This window comes from Perca fluviatilis, chromosome 14 (assembly GCF_010015445.1).
Source record: "Perca fluviatilis chromosome 14, GENO_Pfluv_1.0, whole genome shotgun sequence".
NCBI classification, from domain to species: domain Eukaryota; kingdom Metazoa; phylum Chordata; class Actinopteri; order Perciformes; family Percidae; genus Perca; species Perca fluviatilis.
The window spans coordinates 12,704,498-12,724,421 of record NC_053125.1 but is presented as its reverse complement, the minus strand read 5'-3'; the positions used below and the strand labels follow the sequence as shown (position 1 = coordinate 12,724,421).

The 19,924-nt window shown below is 40.8% G+C and overlaps 1 protein-coding gene across 2 annotated transcripts; it reads right to left on the bottom strand.

Moving 5' to 3' along the window:
• Positions 1–6,467: 6,467 nt before the first annotated feature.
• On the bottom strand, positions 6,468–19,716 carry ccdc149a (coiled-coil domain containing 149a). 2 transcript variants are annotated; one of them, XM_039821794.1, is made up of 13 exons: positions 19,509–19,716; positions 18,214–18,375; positions 17,991–18,029; positions 16,982–17,089; positions 16,744–16,860; positions 16,090–16,262; positions 15,433–15,505; positions 15,182–15,266; positions 14,285–14,429; positions 13,898–13,974; positions 13,036–13,068; positions 9,590–9,682; positions 6,468–7,807 (listed from the first exon to the last, which is right to left on the bottom strand). In XM_039821794.1, exons 1-13 carry the CDS (start codon positions 19,557–19,559, stop codon positions 7,254–7,256), a joined length of 1,710 nt encoding a protein of 569 aa, XP_039677728.1. In that variant the 5' UTR covers positions 19,560–19,716; the 3' UTR covers positions 6,468–7,253. The 2 variants fall into 2 exon arrangements, with proteins under 2 accessions (XP_039677728.1, XP_039677729.1); XM_039821795.1 differs by lacking the exon at positions 13,036–13,068 and having other exon boundaries at positions 19,509–19,708.
• Between the last annotated feature and the right edge of the window lie 208 nt (positions 19,717–19,924).

Sequence of the window (19,924 nt, the reverse complement as noted above, 5' to 3'; positions counted from 1 at the left end):
ATGATTTTTGACCTTTTCTCCTTGCCACATAAAAGTGTTGCATTTGCAACACTTTTGAATACCCTTTGTAGTGATATATGGAGTTTTTAAATGTTTATTAATTAGTTTATTTTTATGTTTTCAGATAATGTTGGATGCACTTTAAATTCCCTTCCAGAATGAATAGGAAGTTTGTTTTTTTCTTGTGTTATCAGGACTATAGGTTACAGGACTCTGCAGACATGCACAAACACTTGATCCAGTCTGGAATGTGCAACCAGGAAAAGTGAAGAGCATGAACATTTTTACTTCTCAGCTCTGTTAGAAGAGCTCAAAATCCTTCTTTCAACCTCTACAATTATAAAGTGATGAATAATATGTCACTGAAGACAATCATTGCCGTTGACACAGGTAATTACACAGCCTGGACATTGCTAACAAGCTGCATAATGGCAAATGGCTCATTGCTTATAGCTGGGGGATTGATGGTGATGTTAAGGAGAAGTTAACGTTACAACAAAGTCATAATTCTCTAATATGCAAGGATAATTTAAAATACTGGGTTTCCCCCACCTTTCGGTCTGTCTCACTTTCACAGGCTATTAAATAGCACTCCAACTGTGTATGAAATAGCTCTGGCAAACACTCCTGCAGAGCTGGCGATGAGAGCATAGACAATACTGTGGACTAATCATTTTCAAATATTGCTACATGAACTTTAACTGCCACCCCCAGCTTTAGAGAACTGGACACATAATAGGTTAAAAGACAGCAATAACATATGTCCAGAGCAGAAAATATAATCTAAAAAGGATGTTTTTATGTCCCTATCATGCTTTACTTTAATACAATACCTGGAGCATGAATAGATTACTGAACCACACAGGCCAAGGGGTCCAAGAGGTCTGGGCCTGAGTCTCTCTTTGAACTGACAACACTGAATAACTGCCAACCACATCCAGTCTAATAAGGGGCAAATGACCAGAAAAAGACTCAAAACTACACAGAGAGATGTAAAACAACCACAAAGAGACACAAAACGACTACAAAGAAATGCAAATGAGAGATGCAATAGGACAACACGATGCAAAGCCAACACAAAGAGATGCCAAACCACATTTGTAGTCTTTTTACAGGCCTTCTACATGCCTGTGTCCAGGGGCACCATGTATTGAAGGAGTGCATTCAACAACACACAATAAAAATAACATTAGCTGAGCATCAGCAGAATCTAGCGTTGCATTACAAAACATGCACTGACGTAATTTAGTTGGATTTTGGATGAAGAAACACCTCAGTGTAATTAATATCTTAATTTATAATTATGTATTTTTAATATTATGTTTAAAATAATATTCTTTGTATTGCTATACTGGTTACAGTTATTTCAGTCATACCCTGTGTACAAGTGTTGGGATCAGATGCTCTCATTGAGAGACTACAATAACCATACTTGTGAAATTCAGCACCACACTGCCTGTGGGTCAGCCCGAGATTTATGGATTAAACAGGTCCACCCAGAGGATGATACTGGTAATGGAGGAGGAGGAGAAGGGAAATGAGTGAGGATGTAGGCTTATTACAGAAGTGAAAGGGTCCAGCTCATTGGAAAATTTGGTTAAGTCCTGCTGGAAAGCTTCAGACAAACAAACTGCAACCAAGATTACCCGTTGACCATTTTCTTATCTTGAAATAACATGACTAATTATACACTGTCTTGTTGGATGTTGTAGTGAGTACTCTTGCATCAATTAAGAGGAAATGTTGAACTGCAATGATCTATGAGTCTCGAACTTTCCTGAATAAATCTTTTCATTAATATCGACTTCTGTGCTCATTGCTCTGCAAGATTACATAATGAAGGAATTCCTGTTTGCGAGAGATTAAAGAAAATATTTTACGAAACTCCTTTAATGATGAATTGCAGTAAACTGTAATAATAACTACCAGAGATCTACCATAAATGGTGCCTAAAAGACAACCGCATAATACCAATGCCCAGAACAAGTTTGGCCCAACTCTGATTCTCCTGCTGGGTGGGGAAAGTAGCATCTGCAGCTGTTGCCCCATCACTGATATCACATCACCAGGTCCTGTCAGCCCTTATCACACTGGCCCACCATCTCCTATCTTAATAAAGATCTGACTGTATGCGGTGGCTACGTGCTGACCCCCGGCGTGGCCTTTCTGCTTATCGGCCGTGCACAAGCTCACGCTCCTCCAACATCCTGCAACTTTGCCAGCCTTGCTTGCCAGCAGGGCCTTCAAAGCCATGTTGTTGTTGTTGTTGCTGGTGTTGTAGTCAGTTTCAGTTTTGCCTCCAAGGAATCTGGAAACTACTGATGTAGGTCACAGGGGACGAAGAACCATAGGCAGCGGCAGGGCAGCAGGATTCTGTGATCAAGGAAACTTCTATATTAATATGAGGGCTGATGGCAGTTCCAGTGTATTTACAATCTTTCTGATATATGAATACATATTCAACTACATTACATTTGATGTTGCTTTAAAAGAATAGTTTGACAATTTGGGTAATTATATGCTTTCTTGCCAAAAGTTAGATGAGAATATCTATACCAATCTCATATCTGTGAGGTAAATATAAGGCTACAGCCAGCAGCCAGTTAGCTTAGCTTAGCATAAAGACTGGAAATGGGGGGAAACAGCCAGCATGGCTAGAGTTTTGTCATCATCATGAAGCTGAGCAGGCAATCAGTGGAGACTTGAGAAAGTCACTACGTCTGACAGAAAATAGTCCCGCACAAAACACAGTGTAAAACGGCAAACAGTTGTTTCTACACTTCAGTTTTACTTTCACTTCATACTTTATTTCTCCCCATGAGGAAATTTGTTTTGGACTCCCCAATGCAGTTCCACAATAATTCAGACACAGCCAAGCCAGCTGTTTCCTCCTGAGTCCAGGGTTTATGCTAGGCTAATTGGCTGCAATTTCATATTTAGCATACAGTACAAGAGTGATATCAACCTTCTCATCTGACTGTCAGAAAGAAAACGAATGAGTTTATTTCCCCAAATGTTGAACTACTCTTTAACTTAACCCTTGTGTGGTCCTTCGGGTCCCTGTGACCCGAAGGACCACACAAGGACTATGTACTTCCCTTTACTTTGTTGAGAATTGCTCTCTAAACAAGGGTTAATACAGCACCTTAGTTCTTGTTTGGACAGCATTTTGGTCAGCTTAAACTGTGTTTAAATGTGTTCTAGAAATAAACTTTACTTACTTACTTTACAAGAAACAGGGTTTAGAGAGCAATTCTCAACAAAGTAAAGGGAAGTACATAATCCTTGTGTTGTCCTTCGGGTCACTGGGACCCGAAGGACCACACAAGGGTTAAACAGTTTGAGTGTAAATAAGACACCAAAATCAATTAACAACCTAACTCTTTTATAGAATGCCAAGCTCATGTGGGAGGACAAGATTAGTGTGCATCATGTACATGTAAGATGAGGAGGAGTAGAGATTTAGGCTGACTCAATTTACCTATCTGCAACTGACTATACTACCATATTCATACTTGACAGCTGAAGTGATGAGAATATGCTCACAGTAATTGCAGAGATACAGAATCCATTTGAAAGTGCAAATGATGCAGCAATGCATATCGTATCTATGATACATTAGAATTTTTTAACTCCACATGAAACAAGCAGGAAAAATATGACTGACATATTTTGCCTGTTTTTTCCCCTTTCCTCTATTATCTCAGATAATAACAGCCTTGTCAGCAACAGAGCAGAAAGTAACACTCCTCAAATCGCAGCACCCGGGGAGCAAACCTGCAGGGCTCTGCAATCTCCACTGTCTCAGAGGCAACACATGATAAAACTCAGGTAAGCGTAAAAAAGCAAGGTGAGCGAATGAAGCATGGATCATAAGGGCACTGACCATCACTGGAAGGGGCATCTGGTTGGTATAGTAATTAACCCTGCTGAGTGGTTGGCCTGGAAACTGCTGGCTCCACATGCCCCTGTCCACCCCCATCCCTCAAACCTTTGGAGGACCCAGAGATGATGGGGTGTCAAACCCTCCCTGGTCACACTTATTAGAGCCAGTGAGCATTGTTGTGACCCGGCTCGTCTCTCCCACTATCCAGGCTCCATGATAACTGGGGGGCTAGGGATCAGAACACAGCAAGTTGATACTGTGATAAGATTAGTGGTATATATGATATGGTACAACCCATCTCTACATCTAAAACATGAAAGGGTAGCAGCCAAGTACAAAGCTACAAAAAGCACAGGACATGCATACATAACGATTCCTTCCTTGATCTCTCTTTGAAGCACAAATACAGAGAGGCAACCACACACCTGAGTGATTTAAGCAGCATGGGGCCAATCAAAGCACTTCACAATGCACATTTTGTACTTGCCCTCTAGTGGGGGATGTCGCTGTCACAGATAAAGGGCTAAGATTAGTTTTTGGCATGGGCTAGTTGCTGGTACCATAGCCTCATTTATCTGTAGTGGTGATGATTGGCTTCAACAGGTCTTAACAATCCTATTTTGCTCTCTGGGGTGTGGGGAGGCAGCCTGAATCTTTTAGCTGTGTGAAAAGACCAAATACTGGCCTATGAAATCCCGACAGGTATTGGTCAGAGCGGCACCATCTCTGATGGATCTTTAGCAAGTAAAAGCTCATATAGCATGTTTATGGTGGTTGTTTGTGTGGTTATATGGGGTTAATTCAAGTAATTAACTGGCAATGCATTCATTGGAGCAATTCAATTAGTGGTATAAACTGACTAATATTGGATTTGTTTTAGGCCAATGCCGATCTCAATATTGGAGAATTTAGGAAATACTGTAATGATATATTGGCAGATAGTCGTACAATAGTAAACATACGTATATAAGGATCCACATTTTGACAATTGTGGCCACAACATTGTGGCCACAATGCAAGTTGAAAAATTGCAGTCAGTGCTCTCTGGTGGACAGACTATGTAATGGTGATACCATTTCTAAAAGTCCACAAAAACATATACTGTATTTCTTTCATATCATTTCTGTACTGTAGTTTATTTTTACTCACTGGCCAAGATATACAAAACACTTATATATCTGTTGTGAGCAAATATCGTCTGATATATAGGATCTGGTCATTCTTAATTAATTTCTTTTTTTTTTTTTTTAAACCTGCTTACAGTATATGTTTCACCAAAGTGTTTTTTTAGTGAAATAGTGAGAAAGCCTGGCAGGGAACAGTTAACGTAATGGCTAATGTTTAAATAACGCAGAACAGACAAAAAAAATGTGGTCAACTTCAATTCACGTCATTTCTGACCGGCCCACAACCGTGGCTCTTTCCCCTTCCACATCTTTCCTGAAATAGACTCACAACTGTGTTCTTTCTTTTCTAACACATATGCAAAGCTCAGTAATTTCTTTCAGGCTTTCATGTGCATGCAAAAATAAAAAAAAATGGTCAATGACTTTTTGAGGAACCCAACGCATGCTGGTATCATCTTGCAATTTCATTAGTTCAGAGTCCATCTGGTTTATGAACTTAAACTCCTTGGGAAAAAAAAGGCTTGCTGCAGTGTGCCAAATCAGCTGCCTGGCACAGGGCCGACACTGGGTACACACCATGGCTCTCTAGCTCCAATTCTTTCTCTCTCCTTGCCTCTATTTTGTGTCAGAGATTAAAAATAGCAAGTTGCCTTCTGCAGAATAAGCAGTTCATGGATTCTGGCTTTGACACTGTGTTTGCCTGGAGAGGCCAGCTGTCACCTGCATGCAGGAAGAGTAGGCCTCACCACTGATTCTCAATACACAGTGGGCTCTGAACTCTGGCTGTGAGACAAAATGGGTGTTTCCGTGCATCCATTTACAGTGCTGAGAAACTTTTTGTTTTCAAAATTATACAATAATATTGAGACGTTTTTTATGCGTGTGTTTGCATGAGCTGAAAAATACCTTCTAAAGACCCTAAAAAGTGGGAAATATATAAATTACGTTTCACACATGGACAACTGAAATAAATATCCTTCCAAAAATGGATATTTTAATTCAATTAAAAATAAAATTTGAATATTTCTAGGATTTTAGACAACTCGATGTCGATTTGTGATGCAAGAACAATTTTCTCCCAAAGCTGGAAAGAAGAGAATCAAGTTAAGCTGCCCTAATCTGTAAAACAATCAAAAGATGGAGACGGCGGCATTTAGAATTAATGAGAGATCAACCTTGTGAACACTTAGAAATTAGTCGGAGCGATTTTCTGCAGATATGGGCTCATTTTCTGGTTCAGGACATTACTATCAAAAAAACCTCATCTGTGTGTGAAAGCTCAAACAAATATTGCACAGAGTTCCCAAAGTCAGCCTCTGTGTCAGAGTGGAAGTGTAGTTTAGATGAAAATCCTGCTTGTGTGGTTTCTAGCTAAAGGAGGGACCGGATACAAATATCAATAAAGAACTTTCAATGTCACTAGACCAGTGGTTCCCAAAATACCATGAGCCCTGTCAGGTGAACCCAAGTACCTCTTCATTGACAATAGTTACAGTTAAAGTGGATATTGTTACAATCACGTTCTCATACAATTGATTTTTTTGGGTGCTTGTGCGTGGGTCAGATAAGACCAACTTCAAGAGAGGTCATTTTGCAGGTTTATGTATTTATATTAATAAATATCAGTATATATTTCCACATATAAGGCACATGTAGTCTCATCCAAATATCAACTTCTAAATAAATAAATAACTGACGGATTAGTAAGATTTTCCTAATCATACGTACAGATGAATACACATCAAAAGACATATGTACAACACATTCATTACAAGTTTTAGTAAGCCAATTTTGACCCCCTATGAGAATAGCAAAATGCAGCACTCAGTTTATTGGCATCCCTTAGGAGGAAGAAGAAAGCAAACAATTGGGATCATCTTATCCTAGGGGAAAGTAAGAAGGGAATATAGGGCACAGGAGTTGAGGTTGCTATATTTGTTATTTTCCTAGCTAAATTCTTCCTGTAGGGCATGAAGTTTGCAACTCCATTGATTTCAAGATTTTGTGTTCCAGCGCAGCAACGACCCTGTCTAGGTACAAAGTGCACCTCCGGCTCTGTCAACGGTGGCTGAAAAAGTGTTTTTTCTCTCAGTTTTATTGAGTAAAACAGAGCTGCTAGGTGGAGCAGGGAGCTAGCGAGCGGTGGCCACGGTGTGTGAATGCAAGTAGGGCTGATTAATGCAATTATCAAGGAGAACGACAAGGACGTGGATTTAAATAAATCTTTCAGTGACGTCCGATCATGCCAAGCTGTCACTATGACAGGTGTCACTGCGCAGATCCACAACGTCCCAGTCCCCTGTATTCGACACCTCTGTGGACTGGTTCTCTGGAATTGATACAGAGTCTTCTACATGTTCGGGTGCATGATTTGACTTATCGTCCTGGAACTGGCAGGGCTGATGACCCACTTCTGAATGATCAAAAGAGGCTTGTTTAATTGGAAGCCATGAAAGGTCTGACTCAGTGGACATTACACCCAGCGCCAGAGCTGCCTCTTCTCCTTCCTCCACCGTGGAACCCAGTTCTTCATCCTCCCCTCCCTCTACCTCATGCCCCGCCTCTTCCACTGGACTCCGCCCCTCCTCCAGCCCTGAGGCGGCTCCATCTCCTGTCAGGGTCTCGATTTCTCCCCCTCTCCTGTCAATCCCATTCGTCTCCACCCCCACCAGAGGCTCCAGGCTGTTGAGCTGTGCAGGTGCGTCTTCCCTGCTGACGCCATCTGTGCCAAGATCGCTGCCAGCGGTGTGGCATTCCCACGATGATTCATGTGAACTTCTGTCGTCTGACACAGCTGGGAGAGGGAAGATGAGACAACTGGTCAATTTAATTGCTCATTTGATCTGAGGCCATAGTTAAATTAGAATACAAGTACTTTGGCCCTAACCCTAACCCAACAAAGACAACTTTATTTAATTTGCATCTAATAAAGTGAGACGTATCTTTGACTCTTTTCCTGCTTCCAACGTTAGCTACATGATTGCTGGATATAAGCCAGACACTATATAGCGCTTAATAGAACACAACTTAATCGCCGAGATTATTCCTTCACAGGGCTGTGCAATGCGAGAAAATCTCAGAGATGAACTGGCCAGACCTTTTCATCAGACTCACCCTGGGTTGGGTTAATTAAGTCTACTGCTAACTTACAACACTAATAACATTGCAGTCGCCAAAATGCCCCCGCGAGTCAAATCTATACTTCACCGTTAATCGTCCAGCCACTAAACCTGTATGGAAATGAACACGTCTGTTGAAGGGTTATTAACTAACTTATTAAATTAGTTAACGATCATACCACACAATCGCTCTCTCTCTCTAGCGCACTGCCATGAGTCCATGACGCTAATGTCTGATTACTCCACATTGTCACTGTGATATTTTGGGATTACATTCTGAATCTGCAACGTTCTCTGTCAGGTAAAAATAGAAGTACAATGTGTTCCTCTGATGTTGACGTAGCCTACGCAGTAAGTCAGTACTAGGCTATACAGTGGAGTTGCATATTAAGTGGTTTGGGGTCCTTCTGTAAGTAATATTGGGGTACAAAAAAAGAATTCTACAAGCAGCAAAACCACGGGCCACGCAATCAGCCTGTTCCAAACAGGCCCATTTTCAACGGCTCTGTACTATTAATACTAATACTCCTAATAAAGAACTCTCGCACAGTGGCAACATTTTAGCCAGAGTTTACAATGCGTTTTAAGGAGAGAAAAACACATGCATATAAAGCACAAAACAATAACAGTTGGTAGTTAATGAGTTATCGCTAAGCACGAAGAATTGAACTGATGTCACAGTAAGCAATTGACTAGCCAATATAAACTAAGGATGCTGAAAGGCCGAAGCCTATAATGGAGTGGCAGTCGATCGGTTAATTACTTCTATTATATCTTTTTTTATGTGAGAAAAGTATGATTCAAAAACACAAAAGAAAACACAAGGAAAACTTTCCTCTTTTTGGACCACTGTGTCAATGTAGAAAGTTATTTCAATTACTTATGTGACTGAAGTGCTTCCATGGCAACAGGCTAAATATAGCAGCAGCGCCACAGACAAGGGGACGCAAGACAAGTGTGACGCCCCGCATCTCGGCAGTAGCAACAGCTTAGTTCTGCTTCTTCGCCAAAATATGCTCTCACTTCGGGGATTACTGACCCATATTCGTGGAAGTGCAGGCAAAAAGGTTAAAGACTGCGCATAGAGTCCCAGCCACCTTTTCTCACACACACACACATGCAAAAACACGCAGGAAGAAAGCAACATTACTTGAACTGGCATCCATATTTATGGCCCCCCCGTCCCCCATCCCCTTTCAAAGAGAACACGGCAGAAGTTTCTGAATGTCAGCGGGCGAGAATTTGCTTCACATTTTCAAAATGCCATGGCATTTGGGCAGCTTGCACCAATGAGAAGCAGAGTGGAGTGGAGGCGGGAAGGGAAAGGACTTGGGTTAAACATGGAAGATAGCAAGGAGTGTTTAGCACGCGGTGGCTAATTACAGTGTTTATCCCGTTAGCTGTGGGTTCTATTATCAATGGCTGGAGAAGCCAGTTACACACAATTACACACTTACCTTTGGATGGCTGCATGTTTGGCTGAGTTTTGGCACGTGTTGGATGAAGCTCTGGTTGAAGGTTTTCATTCAGTGTCATATTGTCTCGTGTCCCTGTAAGACCACAATCAAAGAACAAACGCACCCGGTTACTTTCACACCCAAATCACAACAAAAACACAAAGTAAGAGGTGTGAAGAGTTTGGGTCTGGTTAGAAATGGATGGAGCTCATTCAAGCACATGTATGGTGCTGTGGTGTGTGTGTGTGTGTGTGTGTGTGTGTGTGTGTGTGTGTGTGTGTGTGTGTGTGTGTGTGTGTGTGTGTGTGTGTGTGTGTGTATCTATGTATGTATGTGTGTGTGCAAACATACATGCACATATGCATTGCAGTGCTCACAGGAAGTGGCTTTAGTTCCCTGTCATCTGTCTTCATTAGTGATGGCTGCATGCCTCTTAGGATGACACCATATGCTACTCGTAGGAGACTGCACTATAAACCAGACAACACCCATACACACGTAAACTGTTTTCACATAAACACATGCATACACGGGCCTGTAAGTGCGCGCATCAGCCTTTGCCTTCACAGAAACCCTGTGAATAGGCATGTTTCTCTGACCATTCAAGTGTGAGGCACAAAACCAAACATAAGAATGAGAAAATGGTCGACTGGATGGCAGATGCGTAAGAATCATGAATGGTGAACGGAGACCATATTGTTATGAATACACTCCATATTGTTATGGATGCTCAGTGTTGACACTGACGTGGGAACAGTGAGTGATAGCGTGGGGTGGGGGCTGTTTGGATCCTGTGGCTTCTACATATCAACTGTGGGCATCAAAAGAAGAAACAATGTTGCAGGATGTTTAAAATCATTATGCTAGATTATTTAGATTGAACGGTCTCCAAAACTATTGGATGGACAGCCATTACATTTGGTACAAACTATTATACCCCGTCAGGAAGAATTATAATAACTTTGTTGATCCCAGGTCAACATTTCAATTTGTCTAGTTTGACCAAATACTAAAACTAATGACATCCCCATCAGCCTCAGTTCTAAATTATGTTTACTGCTAATTAACAAAGATGGTGAATTTGGTAACTTTATTGCCCGATGTCATTTAGTAGCTAATTTTGATCATTAGCAACCAGTTGAAATACCTATTATAAGAAGTATAATGTATATATGTAATTTTATGTCCTAAAATTACCGTTTTTACAGTAAATCATCTGCAACTTGTTATAGCTGAAATGACTAGATGGGAATGTTTTTGTTTAACCCAATGAATCAAATATCTGGAAAAAAATGTTACATGACATTAATGAAACATGAATGAATCAAATACTGCCATAAAGCCATAACGCTCATTGACTAGAAACACAACAACCCGATACAACCAGAGATATCAATCGATTGGATGAGTTAAGAAAAGCTCTTAATGTTTAAGACTACGCCTGCATCCGAAAACTCTTTAAGTTTTGAGAGAAGCCTTAGAGGAGTTTTGCAGACTGCCTTTGAAAGCCAATAATAAGGTGGTGTTGGTTACTGAAGAGCAGGGCCCACACTAAGCGCAGCAGTGGGTCTCCAGCGCCAGGCAGCACTCCGGAGGAAGCAGGAGACACCAGCAACTTCTTTTTAAACCTCTCTGGCAGCTGCCTGACCAGCCATCTCTTCTTCTCCCTAACACACATACAAAATACTGTATATGCGTATGCAACCATCCCGCAAAGATAACCGGCTCTTTTGCATTATATGACACTCCAACATACGGGATCATACACTCCATATCACAAATAAGGAGACAAAAAAAAGAGATGTCTGTCAAACAGTCAAACGGTTAAACCCTACACTGGGATGCAGTGCTGTCTAGCTCTAGAGTGACAAGGCAATGCCTGCATCTTGAATGGAAACAAGTCTGCCACTGGACCAAAACAAAGCTATATGGGTGCATTCTTTTTCCACATCTGTCTTTTCAATAGCTGATGCACACTGACATGCTTTCACTTGCTGTGTTACATTTCAGGTGCACTCATTCACCGTGGGGGTTGGGTGGACTGGAGGACTGGTGGGGATCTATCAATCACAACTTCATCCGACTCGCTGCATCGATGTCATTGTTATTGTTTTTGGCTCTCTCTGATCCTGAAACAACGTAGTCACCTCTAGTTTTCTCCGGGTCTCAGATAGGCAGCCAAGGCCCTCCATCCTATCCTGTTTGCCTTTAATATCCATCAGCCCAACTTCGTATCACATCAAGGCCACAGACGCTCACATCTCTCGCTATATTTCTGTCTCCCTAACTGTGGTGGACAGTGTGGTCGTCAGGCACTCTGGGCCCTCGCCTACAAATTCCCTAATAACGGCACATTCCCCTAAATGTGTTTGTAATGTGGGCAATCATTTTCAGTAATGGATGCTTGTCAGTTTTATGGCGGTGAGAATGACGGTCTCATGACAGGGCACCTCCATCCAGCCGCAGCCCCTCCACCTCTCAGTCTGGTTATACACGGCACAACATCTCCCTCCAGTGGGAAAAGCGGGGAACTATTTTTTTAGGTAGTGCCGTCTTTTTCTGACTGCAAATGTAGTTTGGAATACTAATTTTTGATACAGTTTACATTTGGTAGCGGTTCTCTGAGGATGAGGTTTATTTAAAGGATGGAAAAAGCTGGCAGCCGTCTTATCAAAATGTAAGGGCTGCTATGGATGCAGTGCATATCAACTATATTTCATTCATAAGCCGGGGTTTACTCATATACACAGATGCATGGATACATAAAAAAAGGTGTTGTATATGTAATTGTGTTTTTGAATACTAGTTGGGTCTTTTATTTTGCTCCTCAAATTGAAGGAGCTTTTCTCCACTGTCTCACATAATGACAAGAATAAAAAAAGGTAATCTACAGTTTTGAGTGCACATTTTACTATTTATTTTATCATATCTATTCCTATATTAGTTTGACTCCAATTCCCAGAAAAACAACTTGGTCTGTTAATTATTTTTCTCTTTTCTGACTATAAAGTCTGCATTATATATCATTCTACGATATGACAGCCCTAAGTCCTGGTCTCACATGACTTTTGATTCAAATTCTTGCCAGTGAGAATCTGAGCACAATTTAAAATGAACCAAGAAGACCGTAGCGTGCTGCTTTTAATAAGGTCTCTCCTGCGATTAAAACATGCCCAACCCCAACATTCAAAAATAATATTTTTTCTCCCCTGAGTTTACATTTTCAGACAGATCCACTAGACCAAAAATATCAGTGTGTGATATTCAGACAGCCTGCTCTAGTCAATGCTATCATGAACAGACACATGAGCGGGTGGTCAATGGAGTCAACACATTGTAAACGATGGGCATGAGGTGACACGCTTTCTGGGCGTCTGCCCAGATTTGTCCTGGCAGGACATAGTGGAGGGCATGGATGGGCTAAGTGGGGCAGAAGGAATACATACTCCCAATTCCCACGGATACGCGGTAGGTCAAGCCTGAGACGCAGCAAGAGAAGAGAGAAAGACACACTGTTATCAACATAAAACCTCATTAATGTAATGAGTGTAATGTAATTAATATTTCGATTGAAAAAAAGAAAAAAAGGTAAATCCGTGTAAGCCAGTTTGCTAGCTATAACAAACGAGATAATGGTTGTTGTTTTTATTAACAAAAATAAATAAATACATTTAAGAGCAATGTATGTGAGGTGTAGTGTTGGGAAAAACATTTTCTTCTTAAATTTCAGCAAATTCTTAATTATAAATGGCACTTTATCACAAGTTAACGGGTCGGTAGTTAACCTTTCTTATTTTTACATTTACTTTATGTGAACATGCACGCACGCACACCCATAGTCACATGGTCATGTTTGCTAATGGTGTGGTAGTGGAAGTACCAACCGGGTCAAAAACATAGGCTGAACCGCTGACACACAGTCTTTGCAAGAGTGGATACATGCAGAGGTTGAGACTGATGCCTACAGTAAAGTTCCTGATCATACGTAACTGCCTTATAGACATTTAACTACACACAGCATCTCTAACTTCTACCCACTTTGCTCTAATTCACATTCTTACAAATCTCTGTTTACTAGCTGGATTTATCAGAAACATTCAAAAATATTTATAGAATTGTGAAATGATGATTATTTATTACACAAACCAAAATAATGTATATCCATGACAAATTACTGTATGACTGTTATTACTCTGTCTTTGTTTAATAAGTGGATTTTGGTTTCAGGACTTTAAGAAGGAGACTGCAATGTGGTACAGCCTAAATGTATTTTCTGTGGAAGCTTTAACAGTTGGTCTTGAGACCCACCTGGAAGACTCCATAGTCCTGAAACCTCCAACGTCTTCAGCTTCTTTTCCAAATCAGCTACTCTGTTTCCAAGGATCCTGCAGACCAAGTACGATGGGTCAGGTTACTTGGGACTGATGAACAGTGTGTGTTTGTGTGTTTGTGTGTGTGTGTGTGTGTGTGTGTGTGTGTGTGTGTGTGTGTGTGTGTGTGTGTGTGTGTGTGTGTGTGTGTGTCACAGTCCAGTGTTTGCTTTGGAGGTGGAGGAGGATTCTCTGAACAGGTATGTAAACATAGTGTGCCAGGAGGATGACGTTTAAAAGGTGAGGCTTGTGAAAAAGTCCTTGAAGTCAGTGGAGGAGCATGTGAGGGTTCCTCCGACATCATTATAATGTACCATTTCATTACCTGTTGGTGTGCCTCTGGTGCTGGATGACCAGGTTCTTTTCGTGGATGGTCTCCAGCAGAGCCGTGGCCAGGGACTTGAGGTCGGAGATGGACTGAGGCGTGGCTGGCAGGTTGCAGCCCTGCTCTTCCAGGAGCATCTCCTGAACTAAAAAAAAAAATATATAAAAAAATAAAAAGAGAGGGAGAGAAAAAAAAAGGTGTCAGATAAATCAGAAAAAAAAAGACAGGCAGGAATGGAATAGAAGGAGAGAATAAAAAGAAGAAAGCTATTTATATTTGAAGCCATCTACAAAAACATGGTACTAACCTACAACCTGCCAATAATGCACCAGTCTAACTTCACAAAACTTATACTAAAAAAATTTATATATATATATATTTATTTATTTATTTATTTTTTAAAAAGGGTGAATTAACATGAGACAGGGAAAACAGCACGACAAGAGCAAGACAGAGATGGAGAGTTAAAAACAGCTGTCTACTAGTGACACTCTCCTAACTTTAACTCGGGAGCCCACTGTGCTGCTTCTGCCAGCAACTGTCAGTCTTGGCAGGCTCATTTCCCTTCCAGTGGTGCTCTCTACCACTCGGAATACAATTAGTAACCCAGCTGGTGCCCGAGCGGTGACTTCAGGGATCGGCAAAAAGGAGTTATTAAATAATGCATTAAGACATGGCTAGAAACAAAGGTGTTTAATGAAACTGGTTTGTTATAATTAAGAAAGAAGAGTTTATCGGATCAAAAACTACCTCATGTGCCATAATACTAGAGGTAATACAGAGGTGAGGGAAAACATTTTACTGGCCTTCAACGCTCCCCAGATCAGCAGCTCTGGTATCTATTTATGTCGGATTTTAAAGAGAAATCAAAGTGAGCTGAACAGTTTGTGTTTTCACCTTGTTTGGCTGAGAGGACGCCAGATAGAGGACTGCTGTTTGATTTCCCATATGTGCTGTAGTTTTTTCTCCTCTCAAGAGCTGTCTGTGGGGAGGGCAAAACGAGAGAATAAAGCCCGCTCTGCCATGTTTGATGAACACTTTAAATAAAAGTTTTACTTTGAGTTCACATGCATACGAATGCAAATTCAGTTTGGTCAAATGAATTGTTGATTCATAAAACCTCAAAATCCCAGCGATTCCATCTGTACCTTGTACTTCATGATGTTGGATTTCAGCAGGTTCACTTCCTCTTGCAGTTGGCTGAGACGCTCATGCAAGTACCTAGAGTAACAATGATCCATATCACCATCAGAAGAGTCACAGCATATATAATGAGATTGAAGAGGTGCAGATTGCATGCAAATCACAACCGGACACTGACTATAGTTTTAAGTTGAAGCTCAGGCAATCATACATATTCTGGATATGAAACTTGAAAAAAACGTTTGAAATAAGTCAAGACGTGCAATATTTACACAATGCTTTACTATTAGCGTAAGCCGTCCCCCATGATCATTTAAACTAATAGTCAAATCTACATTTTGGGGCATAAAAAAAAACAATCATTGTTATTGGTTTAATCTTACAAAAGCTCAAAGAAATCAAAAAGGACTCCCCTCACCTACTTAACATCATAATAAAGTACATGTATACAGGTGATGTTGCATTGTCCAACTGATATAACTTAAAGTAGCAAACTAAGTACTACAGTACTAAGATTTAAAGCTATTTCCTGGGAATCTGCAGCTCAGCCTTCCAGAGGCTGGATTAGAGATTTAGAAAAATAGAAGTGGAACGGGCTTGAAACAATGTTATCGGTGAAGGTAGTTCTGTGTCCTACGTATCTGCTTCTTTGTCTCACGTACCTGTTCTCCATGCAGAGGGCATCCACATCAATGATGCGTGCCTCACGGTTGCCCAAGATGTGGTTGAGCTCCACGTTGAGTCGGTAGGTCTTCTCCCTGAACACACTGCGCTCCGACTTCACGTCCTGCAGCTCGTCCGCCAGAGCCTTCATGTTGTGCTCCATCTCCTCCATCTAGAAGAAAAACAACCAGGCAAAAAGGTTTGTTAGAGACTCCACTGAAAGATATTTTGAAGCTTTGTTTACTAGAGTAGAGTTTGCGGAGTACATACACTGTTTTCAGCAATCAGCAAGAACACCTCAACAGCAGGTTCAAAGGAGGGGAAAGCATTGTTTTTTATCAAAATAATAGAATCAAATAGAACACCATCACAATGTAAGCCTCATAATGGCAGTATTTACTGCACTGTGTGTATGCAGCTTGCAGTCGTGGGGTGAGAATAAAGTAGAAAAAGTGATGCATGTCCTGATACACAAAATGTGCATGAATTGTATTATGAACTACTGAGGTTATTTTTGTATGTTTTGAAAATCTAAAGAAAATGTACCTATGATCAAATTTCATTGTAACTGCGCTGGACATGTTTGAATGTGATTGCTAAATTTGAGACAGTTGTCTAGGTTTTGGATGATTTAAAAAAGGAAATGTATGAACCTGTAGCCCTGCTCTCTCTAGCTGGTTAACTAGATCCTCACGTTCATGGGCGGGGAAATGGCGCGCGCCCACCTCCTCATCCCCCAGCCTCTGTCGAGTAATGGTCATTCTCAGCAGCTATAGCAAAAAAATAAAATAAAATAAAACATTTGAAATGCACTGCGTATCTCAAACACATCTACTCATGCACTGGACTGAGTGAGGGGGTCATGTCATATGCTGGCCCAGGTAACCTTGCCTTGTTATCCCCCTGGGCCTCGGTGAGCCTCTGAGTCAGCTCCTTCACCTCCTCAGCCAGCTGTTTCGTTCGCGCCCTCGAGTCTCTCACCAGCTGAGCCAGGTTCACCTGAGGAGAAGGTGGAGAAGAAGAGTGAATGGCAATGGTATGTTTGGATGTAACAATGGTAACAGGCCACTTGATCCATCATGGAGAGGGTCCAAATCCAACAATTAAACCCATTCAATTAGGGTACCCCATCTTTCTTCTTCAGCTCAGGGAAACATAGACACAGGGACAATTGTTAACATACAGAAGCAACTGTGATTTACAGCTTTTGAATGGGTTGTCATCAAACACATCACACATAGGACTAAATAGAGTTCGCTATAAGAAAACAGAATTCTAAATAATCAATATCACAACAAAAATCCCTCTCAGTCTAAACCATAGATATATTTATTTCAAAGCAGATATTAATTGGTCATTTACTCTTTTTTTTTTCAACCAATTTACAAGAATCCCATTATTTACTGTACTGTATATGATAACCAATAATATGTGTCAGCATTATCCTTTTCACAACACAATGTTTGCTTGTTGTTTGTCCTCTAATCAGCAAGACCCTTTTTATATAATGCATTGCAATTCAGTAACCAACTCTTAAATTCTAGTGTCACAGCGTGCTTGAAAGCACCACAAAGCAGAGTCCTTCTCTTTGTCTCTACAAGACAAAAATACCTTAACATTAACCTAACAATAATTATCTCGTAAGGTGGGTAGAGTTTTACTGTGGACATGTGATCTGTATTTGGTTGCTATTATGAGGATGTTGTTTGTCCATTGAGATCCTGTATTTGTTGTGATCACATGTCCCAGAGGTTATTCTCCCCAAACTAAATCAACATAACAAAAGGGAGGGAGCAATTTCAATTCAACCACACCATACAATTTACACTGTAACATAACGAAGGCAAATACTTTAGCATAAGTGGCAGTGAGAAAGTCTTTTAACTCAAACACAACTTACTTGATTGCGTTTTTCTGGTGGCAAAGAGGGGTCACCATCCTAAAATATGCAAAGAGTTACATTATCAAAATATTATCGTTCATCAAATACATTTAGCAAATATTACATTAAGCAAACTGTTAAACATTCCCATTTAAATGCCTGACTGCTTGGTCAGAGAGTATATAGACAATAATGCGCACACAGACAAATGAAGATCACCTTGAAGGTTTGAACCACTCACAATGAGTTCCGTGTACTTTTTCTTGAGTCCCTGGTGGCGCTCCCTCAGCTGGTTGGCCATCATCTTGTACTGGTCTCTTTCCTGCTGACAGGTATCCAGCTCCTTGGACAGAATGAGCAGGGCCTCTTTCTTACTCTCCAGCTTGCGCTTACACACCAGGAACTACAACAAACACAGCACACAAGAACACAACAGAGACAAGTGGTATTATGAGATGCTATATTGTGCATAGTTAATTGTAAGTCAATGTCTATCTCTCGTAAGCTTATTCTTGGCTTAAATATTTCCTACCCTGCAATGGCAACGGTCAAATTTATAAATAGTGCAAATATTACAAGCCCCTACCAGTTTGCTATAGGTGGAAAAACACACACTCGAGTGTTAACGTGTAGATAAGGCACAACAGAAGGAACAGAGTAAAACTTGATAGCTGTCAGACCAGCTCATAACCAAATGAAATAGCAGCCGCTACAAAAGGAGCTGAATGTGCAGTAGTAGTGTGTAGTACAGCTTGTAGTATGGTGGGGTTTGTAGCTCAACCATGCTTATCCCTTATGTGAAGCTGCAACTAATGAATCTGCCAATTATTTTCTCACTTAATGGATGTCCGTTTGTTCTATAAAACCTCATACAACCTCTCTAAATAGTGAAAATGCCCATTATACTTCTCTAAAACCCAGGGTGGTGATATTACATTGCTTGTTTTCTCTAGCTATCACATATGAAAAAGAAATACAGCAAATCCTTTGATTTTATTTGGGTTTGTGGTTCACTCTGCATTAAAGAGCTATATTGGAGTCATGTCATTATATTGGGTATTACTAAATTTTCTATAAGCTTTTTTTAAACACTTGAATTATTTTTTGTGACTACACGTAAGCACTAGGCTATGAGTAGTGCCATTTACAGTCAGTTAGGCTTACATTAGGTTTTCTATATTCATATAGGTCGAATCTTCAATCTGCAGGTTTTGATACGTTTATTGGAGTAAATGCAGTCCCACAGGTGGGCTTATCTGGTCTAGCCATAGAGTCTAGCACATAACGTTAAGGGGAGTCAATGCATTTCCAACTAGCTTCCAAAATAGCTAGCTTACTCCTTCAATGAATCGTTAGCCTAGCAAATCTAGCAAAAGGCGAAAAAGTAGCGTTTATATGTGATGTTAAACAGCTCATCGGTCTAACGTCATTCACGTTAAGCCAAGACACCGACGCTCATTCCATATGGATGAGGGAGCTTCTGTAAAATCAGTCCGTCTCTGCAACAGCTGTTCACGGTCTTCGCCACTCACTTACCTCGCTGACGAGCCCCTGCCAGTCACCCTCGCTCCTTTTGGAAGACTGCATTATCCGAAATATATTTTTTTTTTACAGAATGTCAGGACCAGGGCTGACTCTCTGCCTCCGTTCGAGCTGCCTCTCCTCCGTTTATTATCCTGCAACGCCACTTTCTTTGGCTCTGCTGTCAAGTCGCGCAGAAGAAGAAAAAAATATACGACTTCCGGTACAACGTTGACAATAAAGTTCTCGTTGAAGGAAATTAGTTTTGAGAAATAATTCCAAATGATATGTATGCCCCAGTCTATGTCTATGGTATGCTTTAACACTATTTAAGTATGAAACACTGGATATCCTACATTATTCGGAAGTAAAGCGAAACGGAAGCGCCCCTCTCTTGGGGAATAATAAGCCAGACATTAGCTGGGCCTCAA